At 38.4% G+C, this 17,050-nt stretch overlaps 1 protein-coding gene across 7 annotated transcripts in view; it reads right to left on the reverse strand.

The window, feature by feature from the left end:
* Positions 1-17,050, reverse strand: part of CSMD2 (CUB and Sushi multiple domains 2) — a 1,065,508-nt gene that overhangs the window by 63,266 nt on the left and 985,192 nt on the right. For all 7 annotated transcript variants that reach the window (XM_056795117.1, XM_056795119.1, XM_056795118.1 and 4 more), the window contains 5 exons: positions 16,300-16,491; positions 15,603-15,797; positions 14,344-14,517; positions 12,860-13,033; positions 11,529-11,702 (listed from right to left, as the gene is read on the reverse strand). In XM_056795117.1, coding sequence (XP_056651095.1) covers positions 11,529-11,702; positions 12,860-13,033; positions 14,344-14,517; positions 15,603-15,797; positions 16,300-16,491 — 909 coding nt within the window. The remainder of the gene's footprint in view (positions 1-11,528; positions 11,703-12,859; positions 13,034-14,343; positions 14,518-15,602; positions 15,798-16,299; positions 16,492-17,050) is intronic.

The raw sequence follows: 17,050 nt of genomic DNA on the forward strand, positions 1-17,050 counted from the left end.
CTTATAGGTAGTTGGTTAATGGGTCGAAGAAGGTTGAGGCAATCACTATGACTCCATTTGGAGGTGCAAAATGCCACTCCCTGACACAGATATAAAAGTTCATGTTTGCAACAATATCCTGAATTAATCAGAGCAGTTAATGTGTACTTGGAAATAGTGGGCAAGTCAGAAAGCACCAAAATTTTATAAGTACTATAACAAATGAGAGAATTATTTCAATGATTTACTGGGTCTGTTTTATGCTTATTTTTCTTTCAGAGATAACTGGTCTCTCTTCATTGAGAAAATGCAGAAGTTCCAGGAAAGGATTCTTATGTTGTAGGCCCTTTGGCAGTCTAATGAAACTTATGCTCCCTTCTTGCAGTGTTTTTAAATGAATAAAATAAAATTTTATGGGTTTGTGATTAAAAAGGAAATCAATTATCCTGAAATACAATAATCACACTAATAAAGGGTGAGCGAGGAGAGAAAAACCAAATTCACAGATTCTAGGTTAGGAATTCCTAGTCTAGAAAAAGAATTCCCTTTTTAATCATCTATACCAAGAAAGGTAAAGCATTCTTCAGCAGGACTAAAGAAATGATCAAGAAAAAAAATCAAACAAATCCTCCCCAAAAGTCAGACTTTGATGAGGCAAAGGAGAAATTAAAATAATTTAAAAAGGTTAGAAAGGAAAAGAATATGACAAAGAAAAGGAAGAAAAACAACTCAGAAATTACTCTTTTATTGGCTGCTCAGATTAGAGAAGTGACTTATTCAGTGTCACATAATTAATTAGTTGCACAGCTCACATTAGAACCCAGGTCTTTTGTCTCTCTTCCTACTGTACCATGAGATCAATGAACAATTTCTCAAGACAGGAAGAGTCTTCTAATTGGTAGTGGTCATAGTTTAGAAGAAGTTAGAGAATATTCTAATAAAGAAGGGAATTTGGAACTAAGAAATGCAAAACAGGGCCTGTCAATTCTAATAGAGGTGGAGTAGATGAAGTGATTAGTGATGAGAGAAGCCCTTTCTCCTTGTCCCTTTCCATTTCAAACATTCCTAATTTGTTGGTTGAATAAAAGGCAACTTAAACAGTACCCAAATTGCATTTTCACTTAACTGCAGATGTTACTAAAGAAGCTAATGGTGTGTGCAGATCCCCATTTCTAAGGAGAATCAAGTCACAGAGAATGTCCTCAAGCATTATTTGGGATAAAAGCAACTTCCCAAATAAGATATGTTTCCATTTGTCTCTTGTAGTGCCCCTTCAAATGACAATCCTATATAATGGTCATAACACATTCTTGGGGTACTTTAAGGTTTCCAAGTGCTTTCCTATTGGGAGCAGCTAGATGGTGTGGTAGATAGAATGCTGGACCTAGAGTCAGGAAGATGAGTTCAACCTCTGACACTCACTAGCTGTGCAACTCTGGGCAAGTCACTTAACCTCTGTTTGCCTTAATCCACTGGAAAAGGAAATGGAGAACCACTCTAGTATTCTTGTAGAGAAAACCCATACAAGGCAAAGAAGAGTGGAGCACAACTGAACAATAATAACCAAAACAACAAAGTTCTTTCCTCAGAACTACCATATGAAGTACGTAGTGAAAGTATTATCCATATATATGTTGGGTAGCAGCTAGTAATCCAGTGGAAAGAATGCTGGTCATGGAGTTCAAATCGCTCCTCAGGCACTCCTGTGTGACTTTGGGCAAGTCACTTAATCCTCTTGCTTCAGGTTGAAAAATGTAAAATCTGTAAAATGAGGACAATAGCAGGACCTGCTTCCCAGGACTGATGGAAGGCCAAATGAAATAACATTTGTGAAGAGCTTACCACAGTGTATGGCACATAACTGGTGCTATATAAATACTAGCTAACATTGTTATTCTTTTATAAACTAAAAGTCTGAGAAGTTAAGTGATTTACCAAGGATGACACCACAAGGATGCACCATAACAAGTGCAATCTGGGTTCCCTAACCCCAACTTCAGTACTGTAGCCATCTTACCATGCTGCTGCTGGTTTTGCCCATCTCTCCCACCAAAAAGAAATCACATAAACTGAAAGTGTCCTTGGTCATCACTCATGAAGTACATAATAGTAACTTCCTAAAAGGCCACAAGATGGCGATGCTTCTCCATAAACCTCCCTCTCTCCCTCCCTCCCCCTTCTCTCTTACTCCCACCCCTTCCTTTCCTCCCCCCTTCCCTCCCTCCTTCCTTTAGCCCCCATAGGTGGGGTGAATATCTTTTACTTCAGTCTTTATCTCTCTGACATTCCCTTTTCTTTTATCTCTTTTCACAATGGACATTTTTCTTTCTTAATTGATCATAATCACAGAACTGTTAACAAATGTTTTAAAAATCTTTTCTTTAGATCCAAATAAATAGAATCATTATACTATAGTATTTTTCTATTTTAAAAAGACAAAAGCTGATTTCCCTTCTGTTGTGGATCCTGTTCCTCAGTATAAAACAGTTAACTCTTTCTATTTCTAGGTTTTTTTTTTTTTATTGAGTCAGTTAGCAATCAACAAACAATACTATTGTAAACAGTGCTCCAAACTATAGGTTGCATACTTGAAAGTGATTTCAAGATTCATCCGGTTCAACCCTACTCAAAATATGAATCTTATCTACAGCATTGCTGACAAAAGGCTATTCAACAGTTTCCAAAAAACCTCTAGTGAAGAGTTATTACTACATAGGGATAATAATCATCCTACTTTGAGACAGCTGGAATTGTTAGGAATTTTTTTTTTGCATTTAGCCAAAATCTATACTCCTCCCCTTAATTTCCACTATTGCATTTACATTTTCCACTGGTCCCTCTAGGATCAAGCAGAATAAGTGTCATTCCCTTCCCATATGACAGAGCTTTGGATACTTGAAGACAGTTATTAAGTCTCATGTATTTGGAAAGCATATATAAGAGGGGGTGGGGGAGGTCAGCACAGACAATTACCATTCCTCATTTAAAGTAGATGACAAGATGCTACACTCTGTCACCTTAATCAGGATGAGAACACATCTCAACTGTTGATGGAATCAATCAATCATAGACTTCTAAGAATGAAAAGTCATCAATCAATTTAGATATTTTTGAAAGCCACTGGATATAATGAGTTCTATATGTAGTGGTTTCTTAACTAATGTCTTTTGACAGCTGAATGAAGACTAGAAATAAGAGAGCTTTTCATTTTGTACTGAGGGCCATGGATCCACAGCAGAAGAAAAACTACATTTTTTAAATGGAAAACTACTAAGGTATAAAGGTTCCATTAACCTGAGTTCAATAAAAGATATAATTTCCCTATTTATCTCCTTTGATTATAACTATTTTAGCCTTACCTTTGTCAGAGATCATGAACACTACTCCTGCTTTCCTTGTTTCACCTAAAGCATAGTAAATACTGCTCTGGCCATTTAATTTTACTTTGTCTCTCATTTTTAAGTATGGTCCTTGTTATGTTTCCTGCTATCTGTTTTCATTTTATGGGTGATTTCATCTCATTCACATGCAAAAATAAAATTACTAGTTGTATATTTCCCTCTATTCTATTTTTTCTCACTGCTTGTCCTTTTCCTCTTTTTTTGCCCTACCCTTCCTCAGACATCCAATTTTTTTTGTCCATTACCTGTCCAATTTGTACCCCTTCTTAGAACCTTTGCTTTATGCTCTCCCCTTGTCATTCTACTTTCAAATTAACCCACACTTCAAAAGGTCCTTCTCTTGTCCCTTCCCACCTTAGCTTCTAGGTCTTATTCTATCTACCTTTTCAAAAATCCTTACCTTATCCCCCAATCCTACCCTTCTATTTTTTGCTATGAATCCAGTTCTAAAAATCCCTCCCTTATCTTGTCCTGAGTCCCTCCCTTATCCATTCACTTTACCTTCTCATTTCTTGATATGTATTCCATTCTAGGTATTCCTTCCTTTTCTATTGTCCTTGTCCTCTTTTCTCTTAATCTACTTTCTCTTCTTTTTAGAGAAGTCACTTAAGACCTTCTTGGCCTTTGGGTCCTTAAGGGGACTCTTACTCTCTTATCCTAACCATTCCTCTCCCATTTCTCCGTATGTTAAGAAGACGTTTTACCCCCTCCTTGTGGTGTATATATATATATATATATATATATATATATATATATATATTGTTTCCTCTTTAACCCAGATCCAATGAATGAGTTGCTTCATATTTTCCTCAATTTTTTGAATTCTTTTGATCTTGTTTTATAGTTTCCTGCTGCCTTGTGAAGTTGCTTGCTTTTAATTGTTCTGGTTTTTAAAGACTAGATTTTGTCCCTGGCTTTTTTGTCATCCTTCTCCTTCTGATCTTTTATCTTCTTTGTCTCATTTTCAAGCTGATTAATTTTGACTTTCAAGACACTATTTTCTCGTTTTAGTTCAAGTGCCTCTGTTTCCAGATGACTTATCTTGCTTTATAAGTTCTTTTCCCAGTTGTCTTCAGCCTCTCTTAACTGTGTTTTGAATTGTATTTTGAGTTCTTCCAAAGCCTGTGTCCAATTCACTGGAGTTTCTGTGTTTTTGGTTGGTGTTTCTTCATCCTTCTTTGTTACATTTGCTCTTTGTTCATTGCCTAGATAGAAGATGATGATTGTAATTTCTTTTTTCTTTTTCCTTTGTTTGCTCATATTTGCCCCTTCTTTTTGTCCTGTTGTTGCCTGCACTCTTGCTCCTCTCATTATGTTTTGGATCTGTGGTTTGGGGCTTTTCTGTCAGCCTTCCAACTTGGAGCTTAGTTAGCAAATCTCTCAGTGTGGTCCATGGTGGAGGGGTTTTGGAGCTTGAGCTTTCCTGCCCTCTGAAAGCTTTGATGAGATTAAGCCCAGCTAGTTTGAACTTGTAGAGCTGGATGTGCCCTGAGGCCAAATCCTCAGGAAAGGGAAGAAATATTCAATGTCTCATCTGTGACTAGGCTGCCCACCCTGTACTTCTTCTCAAAATGCTTCCCCACTGCCTGTGTTCGATGCTCTGAGCCTGGCACAGCTTTACCTACAAGGTACTCCCTGCAGACTAGCATCCTTGTTTGCCCAGAGGTTCCAGCTACTGCTGGAGGCTCAGCACTCTAGGTGGGGGAGGTGTCCCGGGACCTTCCTTCTTCCTTCCCCTTAAACCTGAGTGTTCTCAAATTCAGGCTTTTGGGGGGTGTACCTTTGAAGTTGAGTCCAGAAGGAGGGTTCCTTGGCTCTGCCTTGTTGTTAGGTTTGAGTTAAAGTCCTCTTGGAACATTTAGTTTGTAATCAGTAAGGAAAGGTTTTCGTAGATCTGAACTTTCACTGCCTCTAAGCAGCCATCTTGACTCTACCTCCAACCCAGATCCAATGAGAATAGATTTCTAGTACTACCAACCCCTAAACCATTGCTCCCCTTACATTTTGACAGTTCTTCCACTCATGCCTTTTTTATATGATTTAATGGTTCTATTTTACCTCTTCTTACCCTTTAGAAATATTTTTAATTCATTTCACTATATTCAACTTGATCTTCTATCTGATCTTTTGAACTACCCAAATAATGATGTCAATCTTAAGGGTAATAGATAACATTTTTCCATATAAGTAAATAATTTGAGTTTGTTGGGTCCTTTATAATTGGTCTTTCATGTTTATCTTATGATTTTTACATATCAAATTTTCTACTAATATCTGGGCTTTTCCCCAATAATTATTAAAACTCCTTTAGTTTATTAAATATAAATTTTTTTCTTTGCTAATTATGTTCTGTTTTTCTAGGTATGTTGTGCCAGGTATGTAACTCAGTTTCTTTGTTCTTTGAAATAGTGTTCCACACCCTTCATTCTCTTTATGTTGATGGTGCTAAGTCTTGTGTTAATCTGACTGTAGCTCCATAGTATTTATGTTGGTTTTGTTTTTTTTCCCTTTCTTGCTTTTACTATTTTTTCCTTATCCTGGGAGCCATATAACTTAGTAATGATGTTCCTGTCCATTTTCATCATGGGATCTTTTTACAGAGGTGGTTGGTGAATTCTTACAATTTCTATTTTGTTCTCTAATTGTAGAACTTCTAGGCAATTTTCTTGAATGATTTATTGTAATATTGTGTCTAAATCCTTTTTTTAAAAGATAACTTTCTGGAAGTCTGACAATTCTTATATTGTCTCTCCTTGATCAATTTTCCAGGTCAGTTGTTTTGTAAAGTTTCATATTCTCTTTTTTTCATTTCATTCTTTTAATTTTACTCTGTCATTTTGTGTTGCTTTCAGAACTCATTAGCCTTGCTCTGTTTAATTCTAATCACAATGAGTTATTTTCTTCTGTGAGTTTCTGGACCTCTTTTTCCATTTGGATGATCTTTTTTTTTTAATGTTCTTGATTTTTTTGCATTTTTCTTTTTTTTTTTTAATTTTCCCTCAACCTCTCTCATTTGGTTGTTGAGGTCTTTTAAAAGCTCTTTCAAAGGCTCTTTTTGAGCTTGTGACCATTTGACCTTTCTCTTTATTGTTTTAGAAGTAGGTGTTTTACTTTACTGTCCTCTGAGTTTGAACCCAGGTATTCTCTGCCCCCCATAACACCTATCAGAAATTGGATTGATTATCCTTTTTTGCTCATTAAAAAAATAGTGGATAGGACAAAAGGTTTAATTATTGGCTTCATCTAGTGTCAGGCTCTGTTCCTAAGGGTCTCTGGGATGATGCCTCAAGTCTCAGGACTTTTAATTTTGTTGTTTCTTGGGCCCTGTTTGGTTGTTCCACTTTCCACAATCCAGGGTCAAGTGCAGTCCCTGGTCGCTGCCACTCAAAACCAAGTCTCTGATTGATCTCAGATGCTCCAACCAGTGCCTTCTGGAAGTTCTGTCACTGCAAGCAAATAGCTCATCTCACCACTGATGGCAACTAGGGGCTCCACTCTCTAGGAATGAATACCTCTGACAGGGCACTACCCCCTTAGCAACCACACTTGGCAGTGTGTGCTCATTCCTCATTCTTCATTTCCTAAAGCTGCTGCCTGGGAAAAAGCATCTGGTTAGGGCACATGGGCCCCTGAAGTCCTCTTCTGGTCACCAGTCAACACCCAGATGTGGGTAAGTAGAAATCTCTAGGGCCTAGGTTGCAGCCCACTTAGCCACAAGGTTATTGCCTACTGACTCTACCAGTATCTGTCACTGAACTATAAATTTCAAGGTCCAGCCAACAAGTTGAGGCTGCAGATCCTGCCCTCACGGTTTGCTAATTGGGGTGAGTGGTCAACCCCCAGATGTGGTTTAGTGGTTATACCTGGAGCCAAGGCCACACCTCACACAGCTGCTCTCAGGACTTTCTACCTGTTAATTCCACTGGTATCCATCCCTGGATACAAGCTTATAGGCATAGCAGAAAAAGTGAGGCTGCCTTTTCTTCCCCCCAGGGTTTTCTACTTGTGGATTCTAGAGTGCTTGTTCCAGGGTATTTACTCTCTCTAGTGAGACTAAGACTAGGGAAATCAAAGACCTCCCCCCACCAGTTGTCTTTGGCTTCTCAGATTCATTCCTGACTCATCTGTTTTGGACACTTTTAGCACTGATTCTGCGGAATTATTTTTGATTGTTTATGAGGGGATTCTCAGAGTGAGGGAGTCTCATGCCCTACTCTGCCATCTTCCCAAAATACCTTTTCAGTTTTCCTTAAAGATTACCAGCACAGCCTGGGTTGTCATCTATTGTCATTTGTGCTTGCTCACTTATTAACCCTTCCCTCCTTTTCTAGTCAGACATCTTAAGCATAAATCATCAACAAAATGCTAAACTCTATTTAAACTTAGCATATATTTTTCTTCATTGCCATTTGGGTAGTTCATAATTTGGTTTCTTTGGTGATTGTAGTATTAAATGATTCACAGTCATTATAGAATCACCAGGAAAATATGGATATTAAAAAGATGGGTTTTTATTTTACGCAATATTTGGAATCACTGAAAATAAGGCATGATTTTCTAAATGCAATCACTTCCCATCTTCCTTCTTTTCCTTCCTCTGTGTTCAGTTCACTGATCATCTGCACAGTCTTTCCAAGATATATATCCTGAATGATTTCTTCTATGAGCTTTATATCCATATTACAATCTGTACAATAGGCAATCTTCATCTACTTTTTTTTCACTTTGAGAGGATGATTAGTTCAAACTCTCTTGAATAAATACAGGTTTCTTTTAGAATATTCTGGGGTCATTCTGGGGCTTGAATGCAATCAATACATTGTCAACTGAAATGATTTTGTTCAATGGTCATCAAATTAAGAAAATCAAGAAAGATACAAAACAGGGAGATACATGCTTGTGAAAAGGAATTACCACTACTATGGAGGCTGTCCAGGGTGGAGTTCAGATGGAAGGGTGTATTTAAAATTAGATATCCTAAGATCCTCTTATTTATGGTAACACAGAGAAGTGTACTTGGGGGCAGCTGGGTAGCTCAGTGGATTGAGAACCAGGCCTAGAGACAGGAGGTCCTAGGTTCAAATCTGGCCTCAGATACTTCCCAGCTGTGTGATCCTGGGCAAGTCACTTGACCCCCATTGCCTAGCCCTTACCACTCTTCTGCCTTGGAGCCAATACACAGTATTGACTCCAAGACAGAAGGTAAGGGTTTTTATAAAAAAAAAAGAAAAAAAAGAAGTGTACTTGACTAAATTAATCTTGATACCAATTCTCATGGAATTTCCAATCTAGTAGGGATATAAGATAAACATAGAGATAAATGCCACATAAGTTAAAATATAATAAGCAAGATGATAATTCTGGAAATGTTAATTGTAGTAGAGAGATGAGAAGAGATCTCAGAGAAATTGTGATATTTCCTGAGTCTTGAAACATGAGTAAGAAATCAAAATGAGGAGATGATGTTTGGGGTTAGCAAACCAGGTATAACAGAAAAAGTAAACAAAAATATGGGGCCAAGAAAACATGGAATGTATTTGGTGGTCAGAAAATTCATTCCATAATAAACTGGAGGAATTCCATGCAAACTGGAATGACCTCCAGGAATTGATGCAAAGTGAAAGGAGCAGAACCAGAAGAACATACATAGAGACTAATACACTGTGGTACAATCAAACGTAATGGACTTCTCTACTAGCAACAATGCCATGATCCAGGACAATTCTGAGAGACTTATGAGAAAGAACACCATCCACATTCATTGGAAAAATTGTGGGAATAAAAACTCAGAAGAAAAACAACTCCTTGATAACATAGGTTGATGGGGATATGATTGGGGATATAGTGCTCTAAATGATCACACTAGTGCAAATATCAATAATATGGAAATATATCTTTATCAATGACACATGTAAAACCCAGTGGAATTGTGTGTTGGCTATGGTAGAGAAGTGGGGCTAGGGGAGGGAAAGAACAAGAATCTTTTAACCAAGGAAAAATATTCTAAATTAAATAAATTTTTCAAAAAAAAAAAGAAAGAAAAATCTGGAAAAATGTGTGGGAATTGATGCAGAGTGAAACAAGCAGAACTGGAAGAACACTGTGCACAATAATAGCAGTATTGGACGATGATTATCTGTGAAAACTTGGCTACTCTCAGCAATGCAGTGATCTGGGACAATCCCAAAAGACACGTGACAGGGAAAGCTATTCCCCTCCAAAGAAAGAAATGGTGGAGGGTCTTTCACATCAGTATATTTATGGTTTTTATTTTGGGAATTTGGTTATCTATGAGTTTGTTCTTAAAACACTGACCAATATGGAAGTGTGTTTTGTATGGCAATAAAAAAGAAACTGAGGCTTAAAAAAAAAGAAAATTTATTCCAGTTCAGCATCTATAGGCATTGTTGTGGAGAGAAATCATTATAGAAAAGAGGCTTCCTTTCCTCATTACTATCAGTAGTACCTGGTGAGGGGGAGTAGTATCACCCCCTGGAATATCAGTCTTGCTTCCAGCCAAGCCCTCACAACCATAATCCAAGGAGGTAGCACCTATACAGAAGAGACCAGCCTTTCCTACCAACTGCCAGCCAATGGCCAAAACATTAAAGCACCCTGAGGGCAATGCTAGGTAAGTCAAGCCACTACTGCCACCTTAACCACTCTCTCTCTTCAGAACTTGATGGAGAAAGACCAATATCACAAGGCCAGAAACATTGAGAATAGCAGTGTTTCCAGAATAGTATCCTTAGCCATCATTCTGAGAGGTAACTTCTATGGAGATGCAAATTCTCCTCTAGGTGATATAGCCTTATCTATTGAAAACCTAGAAAAGAAAGTTTCCGTTACCAAAGTCCTTGGTACTGTCAAATGGTTCAAAATGAGGAAATGGTATATTTTTAAGTGAAAATGGCATTAAATAGGAGACAATTTTTTTTTAATTTCTGGGAGGATTTAGTTGTAGTGTGGAGAAATACTTCTTAATGTTTTTGTAAACTTAAGCCTTTGGATGCTGCAAACTCAGCAATATTCTTAATCCCCAATGCACCACATAGGAGGCTAAGCAATGTGTTGTCATTCCTACCAGAATGTGAACTCCTTGAAGGCAAAGGGATGTTTTACTTTTCTATTTGCAAACTTATCACTTAGCACAGTACTTTGCACACAGCATTGTGGAGCAAATAAAGAGATGGTTATGTGAATTAAGTCAAGAAAGAGCTAGATTTTGTACTATTTTTAATATCCCACTGAAGAATCTAGTCTTAATTTGAATAAGGACGTGATACAGTAGAACAGTGAGTGCATTAGGGAAATCAATTTAGCAGCAAGTGTGTGGGGGAGATAGGTTAGGAGGTTAATAACAGCAGAAAGAGTCTAAACTAGGGTGTTAACAGTAGAAATGGTGAGGGAATGGTTTAGAAATAAATACTACAGAACCATATCAGCAGGCTAAGAAATGTCCCTCAAGCTTCCCAAAAGAGAGTATTACCACTGATTCAATATGAGACTAAAAGTTTCTGGAAACTGAGAAAGATTATAAGTATCCAAAGAGGTGCCCAAGTCAAGTCTGCTCTTCAAAATCAGAGGAAATTAGCAAAGTGGTTAAAGAACTGGACCTAGTATCAAGAAGACCTAGGTTCAAATTCTCCTTTTGGATTGAGACCATATTACTAATAGGTATATTACCAGACAAAGTAGCCAGCCTTTCATTAGCACAAGGAAAAAGATGAAGATAATAAATTATGGAGAAGGTACTAAACTACATTGGTAGAAGATGTTCCTCACTGGGAAGTTCCTTCATTGAGGAAATGACAAATCCATAAAAAATGACTTTCAAATAATAATGGCACCTATTTATGCATCAATTTGCAACTTATAAGATAAATTTTATAAACAATCTGAAACAATTTTTGAAGGTTTTTGAGGGGTATAGTTGCAAAATAAAACATATATATATATATATATATATATATATATATATATATCAAGATTTTAGGGCTACCAAAGATATGAAAGATGATTTGAAGAGGGCAGAGTCTGAAAATGTGGTGAATTTAGATTGTGCCATCATGGAAGACCTTTGTCCTTGGGCCCCAGAAATCCATGAGTTAGAGATGAAGGGCATGTATACCAATCAGGAGAACTTACTTCTGCAGACAGGGAGTGCGTTGCTCCATTGACCATTGGCCAGGCACTGGGCTCCTGAAGGTCCCTCTGCTAAATACCCTTCATTGCAGATAAACTTCACCATATCATTGAGGTTAAATTGACTACCCTGTGTGATGCCATTGGCTGGATTGCCTGGATGTCCACAGGTGATAGCTGTAATAAAAATAGGAGAAGTATGACCACAGCAGCCCAGTTTAATGCTGAAAGCCTGATTTTTGCAGATTGAGTCCTGGGATAGAATAGAATATTGGTAAATGAAGGTAAAATGGGGATCTGTGTATGCATTTCTATGAGGAAGTATTAGATAGCATAGAACATAACTAAAGATTTCATTTTACTTTACCCTCAAAGAATTGTCCAGAATGGGCAGATGTTAGTATCTTTTTATATTCTGTGGAAAAAGGTATAGACACTAGGGTTCATATCCCAGGGTAGGGGGAAATCAACCATATTTTAAATCCTATAGTAGTTATGGTAAACCTTTTAGAGAGCTTAGAGACCAATTGCCCAAACTGTAACCCTCACACCACTTGTGAGCCCCCTGCCTTGTCCCAGACAGGGGAGGGAGGAAGTGCTTCCATTGGGCTGCTGGGCAGAGGGGAAGGTCATGTGAGAAATGTCTTAGACTCACATGGAGAAGGGAAAGTGAGTAGCCCCCTCCAGCATACTCTAACATGTGTGCCACAGGTTCACCAACACCATCCTATTGTCTTAAGTTGGAAGGGATATTTGTCAGTTATTGTGGCTACAAAAAAAAAAAATTGATCATTGGACAAAGTCTGTCTTTTAAATAGTCCCATTTTTCTTTCCATTCTACCCAATATATGTTCCATTTTGGCTAATGTACAGTATTGTATTAGTGATAACTAAGTATTAATCAATTACTTAAGGTATGACTTTCTAGGCAGATTTGTACTTTGAAAGTGGATTCATAGATATTGTTGCCTTTAGAAGCCACAAGAATGAAGCTAAAATGATGGGATAACAGGTAAAGAAAAAAAAAAAGATAGGAAGTGATTCTAATCTTTTGTCTTGTCCTTTTACATATCATTAATAAGCAAACTGCCTACAATCTATGATCTAGATATCCTTAAGCTTTTCTACTCTGAACCAAAGTATTGAGTCTAATGAGTAAGGCTGGATTTGAACCAGAGACTACATTCTTGAATGTTCCCAAGAATAAGACATATTATAGAGATGTTTTACTCCTTCCCATACTCCAAAACACTTTCAAACTCATTGCCTTTGAAGGTGAAGACTGCTTGTCCTTATCTTTTATCACTGCTAGGGAAAGCTGATATCATACTTACGCACACAGAAAGGAGTCTTCCCTGACCAGCGATGGTCTTGCTGGCAGATGCGCACTGACATTCCAATTAGACGAAAACCAGGGTTGCATTGGTATACCACACTGCCACGATAGCTGTAATTCTCACCATTGATTTGTCCATTGACAATTAGGTCAGGGGTCCCACAATGTCCAGCTTCAGAGTCCCCAGAGGGAAGGAAATAACAAAGAAAAATTAATCCACATGGAATGAAAGTGCCTAGTAATCCTTGCTGAAAGGCTATTCTCTTTCTTTTTATATTGGGAGCAAGAAGGAAATCTAAAATTTGCTATTCTAATCTAGGCATTCTAATAAACAATAGCCATGTGATTATCACTAACACTGAGAGATTAGCTAGCTAGATGTAACTACATGCTGTCTAATCAATTCTAGTCAATAGCTACCTTAGCAGAGAAATCCTAAGATCCCCAATAGGGAATTCCAAGATGTTGTTCCAACTTGCTATGTTACCCTAAGCAACCTTGTACTCCCTCCTCCCTGTCCCACAGAGATGCTCTTCCTTATCAAAACCATATCTATTAAATATCTGCTATATATAGGATACTCTATTAGAAGGATTCCAAGCTTCCAGAAGTCTTCAGTAAACATCAGCAAAACTGGGCAAGCTGGACACCAGTCAAAACCCATTAACCACATCATATGTGTTCAGACCCTGCTGCTGCTGATCTCACATCCATATCTTTCTTTCTATCCCTCCCCAAGCCCAGGGAAATGTTAACAAAAACCTTCTCAAAAGAACTCTTCAAAATGGGCATATTAAAAGGATATAGTAGACACATAATTCCCATCAATGATAAAGAGAATCATTTCATTACAGAAGTATTATACATTAAGAGTTCTTCTAGCTTGGAGCACAAACTGTTGCAAAGAGCTCCTCTATACTAGTAGTGTCAAATTCAAATAGAAATAGGTCCTTGCAAACTTAGAAAACCACAAATGAACATTATCTATGCTGTGTTGTATTTTACTTTGTTAAACATTTCCTAATTACATTTTTGTCTCAATTCATGGAGCAGAGTAGTTTTGTGGGCTGTTTATGGATTTCTGGTCACTAGTGTGACAACTCTGCCCTACAATCTTGATATTTATATAGCATTTAGACATTTCCAGAGCATATTCCATACATTATTTCACTTGATTTTCAACAATAACCTGTGAGATATAGGCTACAGGTATTGGTATCTCTGCTCTACAAATAACATTGAAGCTCAAAGTATTAAATGACTTGCCCACAGCCACACACAGACCTGCAGGAGAGATGGAATCTGAACCCAGATCTTCCTGACTCCTACTGGGGCACTGAATCAGCTCAGCTTTGCTGCCCTCAGAAAGAAAGTAAAGGGGAAGGCTGGCAGTCCCTGAGTCAGCTCTGCTTTGCTGCCCTCAGAAAGAAAGTAAAGGGGAAGGCTGGCAGTCCCTTAACTTGTAAGACTGAGATCACTCACCAAGACAGCGAACTTCAGAGCTACTCCAGAGGCCATTGGCCATACACTCCCTCACTCTTGAGCCAACCAATGTGTAGCCTGAATTGCAGGAAAAAATGGCTGTTGCACCATAGACAGAGAGTGTCCCAATTCGATGTCCATTTGGGGGTGTTGGAAGATCTCCACAGGAGATGACTGAAAAAAAAATGCCAAAAGAGCTTAAAAAGATTGAATTGTTGAGAGAGGGCTTAGAACCTTTTAGGCCATCAATAAGCTGCAAGGTTGTGACCACTGGGGAGGGAAATGAAATCAAAACAAAAATCTAAAGCTTATATTGCTTAACATCCATAAAGACTAGATTCATTTGTCCTACAATCCAAATTACTATCCCATTTTAATTCATTTCCTTCCAGAAAAAGAGAGACAAGGAGATAACAAGTTAGGAAACATCTATGCTGGTCTTTCCTGCCTCATTGCCTTCTTAGAATGGAGACTGGGACAGGACAGGGGCCTTAATATGTGGGTATCTTTTATCTTCTTTGCCATTTCCCAGGAGGTCCTAGGGGACATCCATCCATTCTCTCACTGTTTCTTGACCACCCATATGGATCTTAATTTTCTTCAATCTCTAGTTTGTGTTCACTTTCATTCTTATGTTAACCCTTTAATCATCTACTTTGATTTTTTCTTCTTGTCAGAGTGTCATCATTGTTAACTTACAAAGAAGGGAAACCATCCCATCATTGTGGGGTTTCATACTTCACACATTCACATCTCATATTTCTTTATCATAAAACAATTCTGTTATCTGTGTACTCACCTGCTGCTCTCCTCAAAGACTACCTTCTCTCCTTTATCCTAATGGTATATGAAAATGGATGAGGCTATATACTAAAAAAACCAACATTAATGAAAACTAGGAGATATCTCATTCAATAAATGAGATTTAATTAGGATCCATTAGTCCTTTTCCCAATCCTGAGGACAGGAAACATAACAGCCATGGTTATTAGTGGTTCACTGATCTCTACCAAGGCAGATTGCTAGTTGTAGCTAGAGTGCAGTATGTATTTCCTATTTGTCCTACATATATTTTGTTTGGACATATTATTTGATTGTTATCTCTCCCATTAGATTTTGAAGTATTGAAGGGTAAGGAATGTCTTTTGTGCCTTTTTGTATCCTCAGTGCCTAACACAATACCTGGTACATAGTAGGTGTTTAGTGAATGTTTATTGATTAACCCTTCCCTTCCCCCTTAACCCTGACCTCAGGCTTACTCTGACATGTGGGCATCGAATCACCAAGGCTCCACTTGCCATCAGCCTGACAGCGGATGACTCTCTGGCCAGTGTAGTAGTAGCCGGGGTCACAGATCAACATCAGCTCTGCATTGAACTGGTACTGGGTCTCATAGGTCAGTCGCCACCGTCCATGTTCCACACTGATGCTGCTGATGTCTGGGCAATTCACAGCTATGTAGTCCCAAGCAAAAAGAAAACACAGGGCATCTGCGTGATGAAAGGTCCTAGCTGGGAGGTAGGAGATCAGGTTTCCTTCCACTTTCTGCCACAAACTCACCGTGCAAACGCAGAGAAGTAATTTCTCTTTGTCCCTTTTGTTTCTATATCATTTATAGGCATCTATATCCAATATAGCTATTGGAATCATTCTAGCGAATTATTTCCTCTTAGCTCCCACATTTTTTTTTTAAAATTAGGAACTCCAGGTTAATAATCTTTGTATACATTTATCCATCCCCAGACCTATGTTGAGGTTATTATTTCATCTGGATGGCTCACTCTACTCTCTACCATTCTATCCATGCCACTTTCATCATTAACAATGTGGCCTAAAACTCACTGCTTCTAAGGGATCTCTCCACATTATCTCCATGTGCTCCCCTACCTCCCCCATCACTTTCTTCCTGTATATCACCCTTGAGTTCTTAGACATTTGAGAGACTTACTCACTCACCCACACACTGCGGGGGGATGTTGTCATTGCTCCATACTCCAGTCTCTAGGCACTCAGCAGTTGCCTCTGTGTTAGGTGACAGATGCAGGTGGAAACCTTCATTGCAGCTGTACACAGCCTTTGTTCCTACTGTGTATTCCTTGCCAAACACAATTCCATTCTTGGGGGACTTAGGAATTCCACAGGAGAGGGCTGGTCAGGAGAAAAAAGAGAATCTGCTAATGATGCTACCAGGTTTATTCCCTGAGGTCATCCTTACTTTTTTCTCCCTGATCATACTGGTAATTCAGGTATGTATCTTCTAGACCAGAGGTGTCAAACATGCAGCCCACATGTTATCTGTAGCCTATAACACTCCTCATTATGATCAGATCCATATGGAGATGAAACTGGGAAATAGTAACAAAATAAAAATTACAATAAAACATAGATAATATTAATATGTGGTTTTCTAAGTCTACATGTTGCCCGTAGGAATTCTTATCTACCAGTAAGGGGACTTCATTTCTATATGAGTTTGACACCATTGCCCTAGACCTGCGATAGTGATCCTACAGCACACATGCCAGAAAGAACACTCAGAGCCCTCTCTTGTGGGCATGTATGCCATTGCCCCAGCAGAATTCGCAAGAATTCATTCCTAGAAAGTCAGAGGGACACAGGGCTAGGCTGATGCCCTCCAGATCTCCACATGTGCCCAAGGACATTTTTCACATCCCCCACCACTCTAAAGGGTTTGCCATCACTGCTC

The sequence above is a fragment of the Monodelphis domestica genome, chromosome 4, assembly GCF_027887165.1.
Source record: "Monodelphis domestica isolate mMonDom1 chromosome 4, mMonDom1.pri, whole genome shotgun sequence".
Taxonomy (NCBI): Eukaryota; Metazoa; Chordata; class Mammalia; order Didelphimorphia; family Didelphidae; genus Monodelphis; species Monodelphis domestica.